The sequence below is a fragment of the Rhinopithecus roxellana genome, chromosome 5 (genome assembly GCF_007565055.1).
Source record: "Rhinopithecus roxellana isolate Shanxi Qingling chromosome 5, ASM756505v1, whole genome shotgun sequence".
NCBI classification, from domain to species: domain Eukaryota; kingdom Metazoa; phylum Chordata; class Mammalia; order Primates; family Cercopithecidae; genus Rhinopithecus; species Rhinopithecus roxellana.
In genome coordinates, this window is record NC_044553.1 from 135,853,415 (window position 1) to 135,869,713 (window position 16,299).

The following is a 16,299-nucleotide window of genomic DNA, read 5'->3' on the forward strand; positions in this document are numbered from 1 at the left end:
ATAAGGTATGACCATCAAATATTTTATTTTTGCTAATTTATTAGACAAAAAAAAGGTATCTCACCATTGTTTACAGGATGATTTATTACAGAGATTCATCTGAGCTATCTTAAAAGACAGCTGTGATTTCTGCAGAGTCATATATCAGAAGGAAAAAAATCAATTACTTGAAAACACAGGCTGGTTTAATAGCAGTAGGTTCTCTTGGACTAATTTCACTCAACCATGATCTTCCTTTCCCTTGCTCTCATTTGTGAAGAAGACACTACTAAAAGCTTATGGACAGGGTTTTCCTCACTGTTCCTGTCGATACCATAACCTACAGACCAAGGTTTAAAGAAAAACCACGGAATTTTACTTCTTTCCCCTTAAGAAAATCTTCTCTTTACTCTGTTAGAATCGGCATGACAGTTTCTGAAAACTACAACATGAGGCCATGTAACATCAAACAGGACACAAAGTTGGTAAAATGGTTTTAACAGGCACTTTTAAGGACTTCTCACGTATTATCTTGTTTAATTCTCATACTATTCAATAAGGAAAGGACTGTTATGAGACACAGAAAGGTGAAGCAACTTGCTCAAGGTTACACAGCTATTAAGTGGTGGAGTTGGGATCTGAACATAGTCAGTCTGACTCCAGAACTGGTGCTCTACATTAGTGGTTCCTAACCTTTTTGGCACCAGGGACCAGTTTCATGGAAGACAATTTGTCCACAGATGGAGTGGGGATGGGGGGTGGTTTGGGGATGAAACTGTTCCATCTCAGATCATCAGGCGTTAGATTCTCAATAAGGAGTGCGCAACTTAGATCCCTTGCATGTACAATTCACAACAGGGTTCGTGCTCCTATGAGAATCTAATGCTGCTGCTGATCTGACAGGAGGCAAAGCTCAGGCATTAATGCTCGGCTGTCTAGGTCTGTGGCCCTGTGGTTGGGCACTGTTGGGTCACGTGGTTGGGTCTGTTGGCCCCTGCTCTATATCACTAAACCCTTTACCATCTGGCCCAAATCCACCTCTCCTCCTTCATATTTTACCAATTCTGCCTACCCATGGCTTCCAGGAAGTATTTTCTAAAATCTACCTCCAACCTAGCTACTTAAGTGACCATTCCCATTATATCCTATAATGTCTATCCCCGCATGTACCAAATTGTACGTATGTATGTATTTATTTATTATAGAGACAGTCTCTCCTCAGCCTGCAGAGTAGCTAGGACTACAGGCGCACATCACTATGCCCACCTAATTAAAAAAAATTTTTTTGAGCCAGGCGCAGTGCCTCACACCTGTAATCCCAGCACTTTGGTATGCCGAGGCGGGAGGATCACCTGAGGTCAGGAGTCTGAGACCAGTTTGACCAACATGGAGAAACCCCTATCTCTACTAAAAATACAAAATTAGCCGGGTGTGGTGGCGCATACCTGTAATCCCAGCTACTCTGGAGGCTGAGGCAGGAGAATTGCTTGAACCTGGGAGGTGGAGGTTGCAGTGAGCCAAGATCATGCCATTGTACTCCAGCCTGGGCAACAAGAGTGAAACTCAAAAAAAATTTTTTTTTTTCCATAGAGGTGGGGTCTTGCTATGTTGCCCAGGCTGGTAACTCCAGGCCTCAAGTGATCTTCTTACCTTGGTGTCCCAAAGTGTTGAGATTACAGGCATGAGCCAACAAGCCCAGACCCAAATTGTATCTAATTACCTGTTTCTATGTTTTTGTCCATAACTAAAGTACAAATTTCTTGAAGACAGGAACTGTTTTTTTATCTGCCTTTGAATCTCTTAACACTCAAGCAGTGTCTAACACATAGTAGAAACTCAATAGATATCTATTGAATACACATAAGAAAGTACGCATCCTATGCTCTTGTCTCACAGGACAATTTATTCTGTCTTAAATATTGTATCTTTGCTCAGGCTGCTTTCTCTACTCAGTAGAGACTTCTTACTTTTCCGACTGGTAAACCCCTACTCATTTTTGAAGATCAGTTCAAATAGACAGTGAAAAGAGGATAACCCAATTAAAAAATCACTTTTTCAGGCTGGGCTTGGTGGCTCACGCCTGTAGTCCAGCACTGTGGAAGTCCGAAGCTGGGGGATCACTTGAGGTCAGGAGTTTGAGACCAGCTGGGCCAACATGGCGAAACCCCATCTCTACTAAAAATACAAAAAGTGGTGGGGCGTGGTGGCAGGTGCCTGTAATCCCAGCTACTCGGGAGACTGAGGCAGGAGAATCGTTTTAATCCAGGAGGCAGAGGTTGCAGTGAACTGAGATCACGCCACTGCACTCCAGCCTGGGCAACAGAGTGAGACTGTCTCAAAAAACAAAAACAAACAAACAAAAAATCATTTTTTCTTCTTTCACATTTCTACCCTGCCTGGAATAAGTAATTCCTCCTCTATGCTCCCACAGTATTTTTCTAAACCCCATCATAACACTTTCTGAGCTCTACAATAATTATTCCCACAGGTAACGCATTCTTGCCAGAGACTATGCACTGTTGAGTGCAGGGAGGGTGCCTTTATCTTTGTGTGCCCAATGCCTAGCATCATGCCTGACACACTACTGACCCTCACTAAGTTATTTGTGGAATGAATGAATGAATGTTGAAGCATGAAGGTGAAAATATTAGTTCTTCTCATGAGGAACAACTGACCTATCATAAAACGGCTAGTACCACTGAACCCATCTAGGAGGGTAGAAGCAAAGAGCTTTCAATGTTACTTTTCCTAGGATACCACAAGCCTTCAAAGGAACTCACTTTAAGTAGAAAACAAAGGCTGAAGCTAACGGAAATGGATCATGCGATGATTAACGAGGATGAACTCAATTATCTAAGCTATGATAAGCAAGTCTTTAAAATGGATCTCAATTTACTGTAACTGTCAAAGCATCTGTCCAAATGTTCCTGGGGAAAGAAAACAATTGTGCTGTTTTTGCTTGGAAACAATGAGGGGGAAAAAAACCCAGCCAGTCACTTTTACTGCATTGTTACAGAACAGTTCCTGCAAAGACCTGTGATGATCTGAGCTAAGTATTAACACTTCATTCTGACTGACAAGACTTACCTTAGGAACTCTTTGCTCTGTTCCCACAGATCTTGGGTCTCTTCTTTAGTCATGTGTTTGTCCAGGTTACATACATTAGGTTTCTGGGAATATAACTTAAGGCACTGTTTCACCCAGTGCCACTGGTAACCTGGGAGGAAGGGGTTTGGGATAAAAATGAACCCTATACAAAAGATGAGTGGGAAAAAAAGAAGAGGGGGAAATTCTCCATCAGTTATTCAAATAATTTCGACATCTTTATACTCACTATTTTGTTATTTACTCCCCTTATGTTTTTGGTCATGCTTCAAGTTAACGAACAGGTAGGTTTTGATGAACATTAGACATCTACCACTATGCAAATGTGTCTGGCTTTCTGGGTATTCTCAAGAGAAACGCATATTCCACAAGGTTAACTGTGTTATCCCAAAGGAAACTTTAGAATTGGAAGTGGCAAAAGTACACTTCTAATTTTTATCAGGTCTTGCTACTTAGAGTCATCCAAGACCTTCTTTACCTGCCTATTTCCTTTATTACAGGCATGATTATATGAAATCTTATAACGAATTTTAGCTAAAACATAGATTTGAAAGTCATCATCTAATGAATGGCGTGCTGATTATTGGTCTACTTTCTCTCAGTTTCAAATCCACTCTTCTATACTTAGCTTCATAATATGGGGCTGAGACCCTGCCAACTACATTTCTTATTTGCCAGCTGGCTCTCTGCTAACCTGTGCCTATAAGGGTCATTAATGGAAGACTGGAGGGCAGAAGTTGGTTCTAATGTAGTTTTTCCACATCACTAGAATCAGCCTCATTATGTCCTCTCCTCAGAAGTCTAAGCACCAGGTTCCATGTAGTCCCTTTTCCAAGCTTCTCACCGTAGTAATCCCAAGCTCTTTTGTTCTTCCTCCCAGCTGTAGGGGTGATAGTTGCTTCCTGCAATTACTATCTCTGTAATATCTCAGTGTTTGCAAATTCCTGCAGTTAGTGTCTCTGCAATATCTCAGTGTTTGTAAACAACTACGGCATGTGTGTTAAAGATCTTTGTGACCTTGACAGCAATCTAACCTCATTTTTCTCTGTAAAAGATTAATAACAGGCCAGGCGTGGTGGCTCACACCTGTAATCCCAGCACTTTGGGAGGCCGAGGCAGGAGGATCACATAAGGTCAGGAGTTTGAGACCAGTCTGGCCAACATGGTGAAACCATCTCTACTAAAATACAAAAATTAGCCAGGCATGGTGGCAGGTACCTGTAATCCCAGCTACTCAGGAGGCTTAGGCAGGAGAATCACTTGAACCCAGGAGACGGAGGTTGCAGTGAGCCAAGATCACGCCACTGCACTCCAGCCTCAGCAACAGAGCCAGGCTCCATCTCAAAAACAAAAGATTAATAATATTTAACTGGAATCCTATGCATGGCAAAGATTCATTCATTCATCAAACACACAATATGTACCTGGCACTTTCTTTCCTGTTTTTTTCTTTTTGAGATGGGGGTCTCACCCTGTTTCCCAGGTTGGAGAACAGTGGTGTGATCTTGGTTCTCTGCAACCTCCGCCTCCTGGGTTCAAGGGATTCTCCTGCCTCAGTCTCCCAAGTAGCTGTGATTATAGGTGCCTGCCACTGTACCCAGATAATTTTTAAATTTTCAGTAGAGACGTGGTTTCACCATGTTGGCCAGGCTGGTCTGTACCAGGCACTGCCTTGAGAATTGGAGGTCACTGCATGGCAGGTCTGGCAGACACAAGGTGAGCTGGGCCCAGTCTTGTCCTACCGGGGGCCTGCCTGGCCTGACCCTAGCCCTGGCCTTTCCCCAGCACCCGTCTCCCATGGGAGTGGCACTGCTGGCTGAAAGCATAGGCCTGGCCATGACTGACTTCAAATTGGACATCACACAGCTCAGCTCAGTGGCTGGGAGGGAGCCACTTGTGTAGCTGCACTAGCCAGGGACTTTACCCTCGATGAGAGCTCCGTTCCTGTCACCAGTGGTTGTAGCTTCTGGTGGGAGAGAGTAGTGGAGGCAGTATGCAGTCAGATAAAGACCGAATACACTGACAGATGAGCAAAGATATCCTGCTGGTGGAGAGGTACTCCTCTGAGACCCAAATGGAAGTAGATGCAGATGGAAATGGTACTAAGATATTCAGGTATGCTTTTGACAAGCACTGAGGAAGAGGATTGGGAAGACTCCTTCATGAGTTGCTGTGGGAGCACAGAAGAGGCATGACCCCTGGGTTCCAGGTGGTACATCTCAATGCCCTCACTGAGGACAATTACTCGGACAACCTGTAGCTGGTGCTGTGGGGCTGGTGGCCCAAAGCCAAAGAAACCTACAGAAGAGAGAGCAAAGCTTGCATTGGCTTGCAATTCAGCAGCTTCCCACGGACCCCAAAGAAGAGCAGTGACCCGTCCTAACTGTGACCTGGTACTATAACACCAATGGAGATGTGGGGAAGAGTTGAATTCTTACACCTACTCTAGTAGCATTACCCTTCCTGCACAGTGATTGAGAAGTAGCTCCGGGAGTTCAACATCTGTGGGTGCTGCCAGGTGGCCCGGTACTGAGGCTCTGAGTGCCAGCAGGAGCGGGCTGGCCACCATGAAGCACTGTCAGGAGAGGAAGCATCCCTTCTAGCATGAGCTCAGCTGGAACAATGATGGGCAATGGAGCTGCACATGCTCGCAGTCCCTGGGCTCTACCTTGGGCACAGCACACAGACTGGTGGTTGAACCTGGAGGTGTTGAAAAAGCCAGCTGTGGGCCCAAAACAGCCACCAAGAGACTCTCGATGTCACTGGAAGTCTGTGTGAAGATAGCGCCCTCTCCAGTCTTAATCTCCAGCAGAGACAACCAGGAGACCCTGGTCAGGATGTTTCTCATTATTTATATGTTAATATGTTTGTAAATTCATGTGCAGGTTTTTTGGGAGGAGGCACTGAGGGGGTAGAAATTACAAATAAAATCATTTGCTGTAATAAAAAAAAAAAAAAAAAAGAATTAGAAGCTGGGCATGGTAGCTTGGCTGACACCTGTAATCCTAGCACTTGAAAGGCTAAGGCAGGCAGATCACTTGAGCTCAGGAGTTTGAGACCAGCCTGGGCAGCACGACAAAACCCTGTCTCTAGAAAAAATACAAAAATTAGCCAGGCGTGGTGGCACACACAGGTAGTTCCAGCTACTTGGGAGGCTAAGCTGGGAGGATCGCTTGAACCCCGGAGGCATAGGTTGCAGTGAGCCAAGGTTGCACCACTATACTTCAGCCTGGGTGACAAAAACAGACTGTCTCAAAAGAAAAAAAAAAAAGAATTAGAGATAAAGAGATAAAAAACCTTGTCTGGAGAGGGGGCAATAAAGACAAGTTAAACTCCTTTTTGTAAGACCAGCTATGAAAGAAAATAAAAGCTTAGGCAGTCATAGAAAAACAAAGAGTTAAGAAGGCAGTTTTTGGTTTTTAAGGACTGGTAAGACCTAAGTATGCTTACAGATTGTGAAGAAAGAGTCAACAGGGAAGAGCCAGTTGGAAACAAAAGAGAGGAAAGAAATAGAGCAAGGTCTTGAAAGCTGGAAGAGGTTTAAGAAGGTGAGATGGATCAAGAAGGTAGAGACTGGCTTTGAACTAAAAGAACTCCTTCTCTACGACTGGATGGTAGAAATGAGAACATTTGCTTGTAAGTGTGGGGGCCATTGAAAGCTGAAAGGGTTTGTGCCTGAAGGACTCAGTTTTCCCAATAACATAAATAGCAAGGTCATCTCAGCAAGAGTAAGCATGGTTGGACAAGTCCTGAGGAACAAGAAGGAATCCAGGCAATTATATAAAAGCCAAGTATCGCCGGGCGCGGTGGCTCAAGCCTGTAATCCCAGCACTTTGGGAGGCCGAGATGGGCGGATTACGAGGTCAGGAGATCGAGACCATCCTGGCTAACACGGTGAAACCCCGTCTCTACTAAAAAATACAAAAAAGTAGCCGGGCGACGCGGGAGGCGCCTGTAGTCCCAGCTACTCGGGAGGCTGAGGCAGGAGAATGGCGTAAACCCGGGAGGCGGAGCTTGCAGTGAGCTGAGATCCAGCCACTGCACTCCAGCCTGGGCAGCAGAGTGAGACTCCGTCTCAAAAAAAAAAAAAAAAAAAAAGCCAAGCATCATATATTAGTGTAATCTTCCCCTTGCAAAAGGATTTTAAAAACAGATGAACAGACTAAAACTTAAGGATTTCTGAATTAAATGCTGGCAATAATTTGAAGGTCTTCAGTTCCTGGTTGAACTCCAGATCTAGTCTATACCATAGGTCAGCAAACGTTTTCTGTCAAGAACTAGATAGTAAAGACTTTAGGCTACGACGATTATTTGGTCTCTTTATTTTATTTTTTATTTTTTTGGGACAGAGTCTCAGTCTGTCACCCAGGCACAATCTAGACTCACTGCAACCTCCACCTCCTGGGTTCAAGTGATTCTTCTGCCTCAGCCTCCTCAGTAGCTGAGATTACAGGCTTGGACTACAACACCTGGCTAATTTTTGTATTTTAATTTATTTTTTATTTTTTAGTAGAGACGGCGTTTCGCCATGTTGGCCAGGCTGCTCTTGAACTCCTGGCCTCAAGTGATCTGCCTGCCTTGGCCTCCCAAAGTGCTGGGATTACAGGCGTGAGCCCTTATTTGGTCTCTTTAGCACTCAATTCTGTCACTGTAGCCAGAAAGTAGCCATACACAGTAAGTAAAGGAAAAGGTGTGGCTGTATTCCAATAAACTGTGTTTATAATGAAACTAGTTTGCCAATTCCTGGTGTGGACTATTAGCAATAACAACACATTTTATGGAAATATCCTTAGGGAGAATTACTATGAAAGCACACAGTAAAGACACTAGGCTGAGAGTCTAAAACAGAAACAACTTTGTTATTACTTAACTAGTCTTCCTCTCTTCTCATTGGCATATAATTTAGACATAGAATAATGATAAAGTTTAATAACAGCAATTAACAATAAATAAGTTTATTCCTAAGTCATTAATTATAGTAGCTGCTAAAAATAGCTAGATGCCTACAAGTGTCAGACACTGTGCTAGCAATCTTATGCGATCTCATTAATCTTCAGTAACTCCATGAGGAAATTAATAATCCAGTTTTGCAGGTAAGAGAACAGAAGTTCAGAGGGGTAACATGACTTCACTGATTCATCCCTCTCTCCTGGCCCATCACAAGGCTAGCACACATTTGGGATAAGACAAACCAACAATCTGGGGTACAACAAACAAAGCCGGATTTGTGGCCATGGAATAAGCAAAACCAGTAAGCCCATCCAAGCAACAAACCTATGCTCTTTGCATTATAAATACTAGGCTCTAACCAATGAATCTCTGAACAATATCATCAATGGTCCACTATCAGAATTTCAAAGAGATTTAAAACCACATGTGGTTCAGTTGAAAGGAGGTTATGCCATCATAGAAATACATAGAAAATAACCTGAAGATTCCTCTACCATACTAAATCTTACTAAAAGCACTGAAAATTCTATGTCTAGATTCTTGCAGATATAGAAAAAAAACTAGACAGCTTAGAGATATTCAATATGGACAGGTTCCTCATTATAGTTGATTAATCCTGTTCCACCTTTAATATTATCAATAGCATATACTCAAAACTAAACCTAATGATCAAAGTCAATGGGTTTTTGGTATCAAGGAAACCTCATACAGACAAAGATTTTTACCAGTAATCTGATTTTTCATGTCCTCTAAAGTAGCTCCAAAATACATTTGGATTTTGTGTTTCATTTATCTGTATAATTTGGGAGAATGATAGGATCATCAACATTTTGGAAAAAGATAGGAACCCCTCCCCTCCACAACCTACCATCTGCTATCATCACAATTTCATGAAATAAAGAATATTATAATATTCCCAAACATATCAGACTAAAGGAATAATACTTCTGGTTTAGTCCAAGCTTGAATGGTGACAGGAAATTTAATATCTCTTTAGGCAGTCCACTTCAGACAACGGTTGTTTTCTTTTTATTGGGTTAAAATCTGCCTCCCAGCCAGGCACAGTGGGTCAGGTCTGTAATTCCAGCACTTTGGGAGGCTGAGGCCGGGGGATCACTTGAGTCCAGGAGTTCCGGACTAGCCTGAGCAACATAGTGAGACCCCCATCTCTACAAAAAATTAAAAAAAAAAAAATTAGCTGGGCATGGTGGTGCAAGCCAATGGTCCCAGCTATGAGGCAGGCTGAGGTGGGAGGAACGTTTGAGCTTGGGAGGCCAAGGCTGCAGTGAACCGTGATTGTGCTACTGCACCCCACTGGGTGACAGAATGAGACCCTGTCTCAAGAAAACAAATAAAACCAAAATCTGCCTATCTTGCATCTGCATGTTTTCCAGGTTAAAAACAAACAAACAACAACAACAACAAAAAAAAACCAAAAAAACCCTGCCTCTCCATAATTTTCATTCACTGGTCTTGGGTTCTGACACCTAGAGCAACCCCAAATCATTTTTAAGTGCTTGATGAACGCACTGACCTAAGCAGTTAACATATACATTAACATTTAATCCTCATAAGAACCTTATGAAGTAGGTACTATTTTTATATACATTTTACATATGATGAAACTGAGGGCAAGAGAATTAAAAACCTTGCCCAAAGTTTTACAGTTAGTAGATGGCAGAGCCAGGATATGAACCCAGGTAGCCTGGCACCAGAACCTATGCCTTAACCACTGGTGTGCACTGCTTCCCACCACTTCTTGTGCAGGATAATTTTTCAATGATTAATGCTGTGATGTTCCCCCATAATTCTTTCCTTCCCTAGATTCTGCTTCTGGCTTCCAGGCCTATTATCCTCTTGTTCAAGAGGATAATGTGTCCTCACACAAGAGTGTGAAGACAGGTTGTGGTATATTCAGCTTCCTTCAGATTACGTCAGATCCAGAAATAAACAAAATCCTTTTGATCAACTCAGAGTAAGAAGAGACTGTTCTCTCCCATATTTTGGACATTATATTTCTATTAAATACAGCTTCTGAGGGAAAGTAAGTAAAAAATAAATAAATAAATAAACAAACACAGCTTATAACGGCAGAAGAGACAGAATAAACTCTCCAAGGATATGAGACATCCACCCAAAAGATGTGGCTTAATTAAGCAGTAAATCCTAGAAAGCCTCAGAAAGTAAGTACAGCACTTTAGACAATTTAAAACTCAAGTGGGGTTAAGTTTGTGGCATGAACAATCTGTTAAGGGGAGAAAGCCTAGAGCAACAGAGAATCATGGCCTTAAAAATAGGTACTAGAGGCTGGGCATGGTGGCTCACGCCTGTAATCCCAGTACTCTGGGAGGTCAAGGCAGGTGGATCACCTGAGGTTAGGAGTTTGAGATCAGGCTGACCAACATGGTGAAACACTGTCTCTACTAAAAACACAGGCAGGCAGCTGTAGTCCCAGCTACTTGGGAGGCTGAGACAGGAGAATTGTTTGAACCTGGGAGACGGAGGCTGCAGTGAGCAGAGATCGCACCACGGCACTCCAGCCTAGGCGACAGGGCAAGACTGTCTCAAAAAAAAAAGTGCTAGAGCTGAAAGGTGAAGAGTGGCCTCCAAGACCAAGACTATTGGTGATGCATGCTCTACATTTACCCAAGCTCAAGAGGAGCCAGGTTGTGACATCTTCCCATGCTATTAACAAGTATTTCAGTGGTCATAATGTACTAAGAGCTGTACCATAGAGTCCTGGCCATTGGCACAATGAAAACTAACATTTCTTTTTAAAGATTTCTCTTACTTTTAACCTATATTTGAAATCACAAGTGCAATGTTAAGTTTTACAATGGCCCCAGGAGCCTAGAAAATATTCTTCATTATTTTCTGAATTTCATTCTCTGTAAAACCAGCTACCCAACATTACTAAATTAAAAATTGCAGACAAGTCTATTAGAATTGTTTGAGACGGGTCTCATTTTGTCACCCAGGCTGGAGGGCAGTGGCATGATCCTGGCTCACTGCACCCCAAGCAATCCTCCTACCTCAGTCTCCTGAGTAGCTGAGACTACAGAGGCATGCCACCACACTTGGCTAATTAAAAACATTTTTTTTGGCCAGGTGAGGTGGCTCACGCCTGTAATCCCAGCACTTTGGGAAACTGAGGCGGGCGGATCACTTGATGTCAGCAGTTCGAAACCAGCTTGGCCAACATGAGACCGTGTCTCTACTAAAAATACAAAAATTAGCTGGGCATGGTGATGTATACCTGTAGTCTCAGCTACTCGGGAGGCAGGAGAATCACTTGAACCTGGGAGGTGGAGGTTGCAGTGAGCTGAGATTGTGCCACTGTATTTCAGCCTGGGTGACAGAGTGGGAATTTTTTTTTTTTTTTTTGTAGAGACAGGGTCTTACTATGTTACCCAGGCTAGTCACAAATTCCTGGGCTCAAGTGATCCTCCCACCTTGGCCTTCTAAAGTGCTGGGATTATAGGTGTGAGCCACCTCACTTGTCCCCTATTAGGACTTTCTTTTTTTTTTTTTTGAGATGGAGTCTCGCTCTGTTGCCCAGACTGGAGTACAGTGGCACCATCTCGGCTCAACAAGCTCTGCCTCCCAGGTTCATGCCATTCTCCCGCCTCAGCCTCCCGAGTAGCTGGGACTACAGGGGCCCGCCACCATGCCTGGCTAATTTTGTTTTTGTATTCTCAGTAGAGACGGGGTTTCACCTTATTAGCTAGGATGGTCTCAATCTCCTGACCTCGTGATCCGCCCACCTGGGCCTCCCAAAGTGTTGGGATTACAGGTGTGAGCCACAGCACCTGGCCTTTCTTTTTGAGACAGAGTTTCCCTCTTATTGCCTAGGCTAGAGTGCAATGGTGCGATCTTGGCTTACTGCAACCTCCACCTCCCAGGTTCAAGCGATTCTCCTGTCTCAGCCTCCCATGTAGCTGAGATTACAGGCATGCATTACCACGCCTGGCTAATTTTTGTATTTTTAGTAGAGATGAGATTTCACCATGTTGGTCAGGCTGGTCTTGACCTCCTGACCTCAGGTGATCCACCCACCTTGGCATCCCAAAGTGCTGGGATTACAGGTGTGAGCTACCGCACTCAGCGAGGACTTTTGATGTCATTAATTGTAATTCTTTATTAAATATGTTCAGCCTTGATAGCAACAAGTTTTAAGTTGTTATGCCATTTGAGAATGTGACTAGAGGGACAATTATGAATTATTCATAACTATTATATGACATTTATTACAATGATAAATTATTCTTTACAGCATTTCTGCCAAATCATATGTTCAGAGTTGTGGCAGGGAGCCCAGAGGCAATGTCCTTATTTTTTCAATGGTCATGCCACTTTCAGCCACATCTGCAGGCACTGCTGACTCCTGTTCTCTCCTTTGGAAACGGACATCTTAGACAAGGTACAGTATAGAATCGGTTTGGAAATGAAACACTTATCTGTTTATTATGTGTATCCTTTGTCTATTTACTTGCTCACAGTACCTTCTTTGAAGACATGAAGATACAAATGATTGAGTGATATTGCCTTCTCTGAAGTCAGTTACACTCACCAGGATAGCCTTTGAGTCCATAGGCTTGCCACTTGCTGACGGGCTGAAGACCTGCTCTATATGCATTGTGCTCACTGACAGAAGACACATTTAGCTGAGATTTGACCACCTGAAAGGAAGGTAACAGAAGTTAAATCTATTTTTGCAGGTCAACCCTGGGAACCTCAAACCTCCAAAGACATTTCTTATATGAGGCAAAATTAGGATTCTTGTGTTTTTTTAAGATACAGAACCTTGCTCTATTGCTCAAGCTAGAGTGCAGTGGCATGATCATAGTTCACTGTAGCCTCAAGCTCCTGAGCTCAAGTGATCCTCCTGTGTTGGCCTCCCAAAGCAATGGGATTACAGGTGTAAGCCACGGTGCCTGGCCAAAGCAAAGAGTATTAAGTCTGGGGTTAATCTTAGTTGTACTGCTTACTTGATCTAGGCATTTTAGATGAGTAACTTAATGTCTTAGAGCCTCAGTTTCTCATCTATATAGTAATAGGAGAGTTACCCAAAATTGAGGCAAGATGGTAATAAGAAAATTTAAGCAGGCTAATTTTGGCTTTCAGAACTACTTTTTCCTATGATATCATACCTTTGCAACTTCTTATGGGACTGAATCATGAAAGGTGCTTGGTGTACTGAAATATCCTGAGTCACAAAGCTATTTACTTCAGTTAGGGCTAACAGTAATGCTTCTGAGACACTTGTATAGAGCTGGTATTTAAACGGAGCTATAAGGAACACCAAGCTGGGCAGGGTGAGAGAATGAAAAGAGAAGGCCAGTCCCAGTGGCTCACGCCTGTAATTCCAGCATTTTGGGAAGCTGAGGCAGGCGGATCACAAGGTCAGGAGTTCCAGACCAGCCTGGCCAACATGGTGAAACTCCGTCTCTACTAAAAATACAAAAATTAGCTGGGTGTGGTGGTGGGTGCCTGAAATCCCAGTTACTTGAGAGGCTGGGGCACCAGAATTGCTTGAATCCAGGAGGTGGAGGTTGCAGTGAGCTGAGATCACGCCACTGCACTCCAGCCTGGGAACAGACCAAGACTCTGTCTCAAAAAAAAAAAAAAAAAAAAAAAGATCGAGAGTGCTGTAAACAGAAAGAAAAAAGGTTTCAATGAGACACTGGGAATCCTGTTTGCTAAAAGTAAAAGCTAAAAAATCCTGTTTGCCCTCTTCTAGATGAAATGTCCAACTGATACTACAACTTCTGCTTCTGTTAATTACTTAGAAATGAATTTAGTATTTCAGGGGCTGAAGTTTTCTTTGTACATGAGTATCTTTTTTTTTTTTTTTTTTTTGTACATGAGTATCTAATGGATGGCTCATTACATTGGTTAAGAGACCCACTATGCAGTCACTGACGTCAAAACATTAACGGAAAAAACCTTTATTCTTTCCTGAATAATAAACCTAGGGTCTGCCTTGCCTTAAAACATATAAAACAGGCTGGGTGCGGTGGCTCAAGCCTATAATTCCAACACTTTGGGAGGCCAAAGCAGGTAGATCACCTGAGGTCAGGAGTTTGGGGCCAGCCTGGCCAACACGGCGAAAACCCGTCTCTACTAAAAATACAAAAATTAGCCAGGCATGGTGGTGCGTGCCTGTAGTCCCAGCTACTGGGAAGGCTGAGGCAGAAGAATTGCTTGAACCTAGGAGACGGAGGTTGCAGTGAGCCGAGCATCGCGCCACTGCACTTCAGCCTGGGTGACACAGTGAAACACTGTCTCAACCACAACAACAACAAAATGTATATATATCTCACACACACACACACACACACACACACACGTATATATAATATGAAACATTCTCTTTCAAAGAGAATGATATTTTATCAACTTCTCCAAGTGTGGAGATTCCTGGACAAAATACCAAAAGTTGGCTGATGTATAACCAGTCTCAAACCCTCTGAGAGTACTCATCAGCTGAGTTTTCCAGGTACCTAGGGGCTGATAAAACATTTTCAAGCATTTTGTCTTGATTTCTTAAATAGGCCATACTTAATACTGCACTATAATTTAACACACTCTTGGAGGTGATGTTAGTGGACCTATTCTATCATATGCTAAACTGAACCACACCACTTTTTATATAAGGTTTTTATAAAAGGTTTTCTGCTTCCTCCCTTGCCAGACTGTTAACCACCACTTTCCCCACTAGTCTCATCAGCTGGCTTGTAATAGTTAAACTCTCTTAATTACTACTTTAATGTGCTTTGAGCTGGGGAACAAAACACCCAAGCTTTCATGTACTCAACACATACTGTACTTACTCAGTACTGTTTTAGGTCCTGTACTAGACACATAATGGTTCATTCTCTGATAGCTGACATTCGAAAAAGCATGTACATATTATGGTAAAATGCGGGTAAAAGGAGCTGAATGAGAGTCTGAAGGGCTCTGGAAAGAAAAGTATATTATTCTTGGGGTGTGGACTTTCTGTATTTTGACAACCCTAAGACCACTGTTTTCCTAACAAATGAAGATGCTGAAAAGCTGAGCTCAAGTATGCAATCATTAATACTTAATACTGTAGCATCCCAATTTTATCAGAGCTGTTAGGAAGCTTGGAAAGAATGCCTCATCTAGACATCTGTGGACAACACCAAGAGCAAATTAAGGGGCTGCATATCCTCAACGTTAAAGTGGATTGTAAAGAAAGAAAATGTATACTGAACTACAGTTTTGGTTCCCAGTTTTCCCTCTTGTCTATTATGTTCCCTAAAAAAAAAAATTTTTTTTAAATCTATTTACTTGAGACCAGGTTATGAGACTGGCTAATTTTTTGTATTTTTGGTGGAGACGGGAGTCTTGCCATGTTGCCCAGGCTGGTCTCGAACCCCTGGGTTCAAGCGATCCACCCGTCTTGGCCTCCAAAGTGCTGGGATTACAGGCATGAGACACCGCTCCCGGGCTGTGTCCTTTCTTAATCTCCATGGGGGAAAAGTAGAAATAACGGTGCCTGTATTCCATATATACTTGTTTGCCATTTATTTTTAACACGGAGGGATTCTCAGAATCCTTCAGTGACCTCCTTCTAAAAGGCCCAGAGGAGAAGACAGGGACTAGTTTTACCCACAGCGGCTTAACAAACAGCGCCGCATCTGTCAGTTCTGGGATTCCTCGGGAGTCATTTTTTCAAGCTGCAGAACGCTACCCTACCGTCTACGAAGACTTTCTATGGGGTTTTACAAAAACCCAAACAGAAATGTGAGGAGACAGTTACAGTAAGAAACAAACACGGATTCCCAGGCTCTTCTGACCGAGCCCCCCTGCCAGTCAAGGCCGCCTAAAGAAACGAGCATCTCAACGCGTTATTGCTAGTGTGACAGTGGGGAGTTCGACTCTGCCGCCAAAGGAGAACAGGAATCGTTCAACAACAACCGGTCTGGAGGTGAAAAGAAGCGAGGAAGGCACGGAAGTCCCTCCAAGAAGCGGCGCAAGCGATGGAGAGACGCGTGCCGCTCCTCTTTCTGTACCTTTTGGCCACCAGGACCCGTGCAACGGGCTGCATGGGCCGCCGAGAAGTCGATGACCCCTTCCAGGTCTGCGGTCCCGGGCCGGCTCTGACGGTAGAAGCGGAAAAGTTTCCGAAAGGCATCCTCCCCGGGCTCAGTCGCCAGAGTCGCTACAGAGCCCATGGCCGCTGCCATCTTCCCCATCTCGCGGCCTGTACTCTCTGATCCGGAAGCAGATTCTCTCGTG

At 43.4% G+C, this 16,299-nt stretch overlaps 1 protein-coding gene and 1 pseudogene across 1 annotated transcript in view; one reads left to right on the plus strand and one right to left on the minus strand.

Moving 5' to 3' along the window:
• The window catches only part of ALKBH1 (alkB homolog 1, histone H2A dioxygenase), a 41,537-nt gene extending 25,263 nt beyond the window's left edge, over nucleotides 1-16,274 (minus strand). Inside the window, exons 1-3 of the mRNA XM_010382726.2 lie at nucleotides 16,074-16,274; nucleotides 12,605-12,713; nucleotides 3,067-3,229 (exon numbers count right to left, since the gene is read on the minus strand). Coding sequence (XP_010381028.2) covers nucleotides 3,067-3,229; nucleotides 12,605-12,713; nucleotides 16,074-16,256 — 455 coding nt within the window. The 5' untranslated portion in view covers nucleotides 16,257-16,274. The remainder of the gene's footprint in view (nucleotides 1-3,066; nucleotides 3,230-12,604; nucleotides 12,714-16,073) is intronic.
• LOC115897441 lies at nucleotides 4,921-6,740 on the plus strand (annotated as a pseudogene).
• Nucleotides 16,275-16,299: the final 25 nt, after the last annotated feature.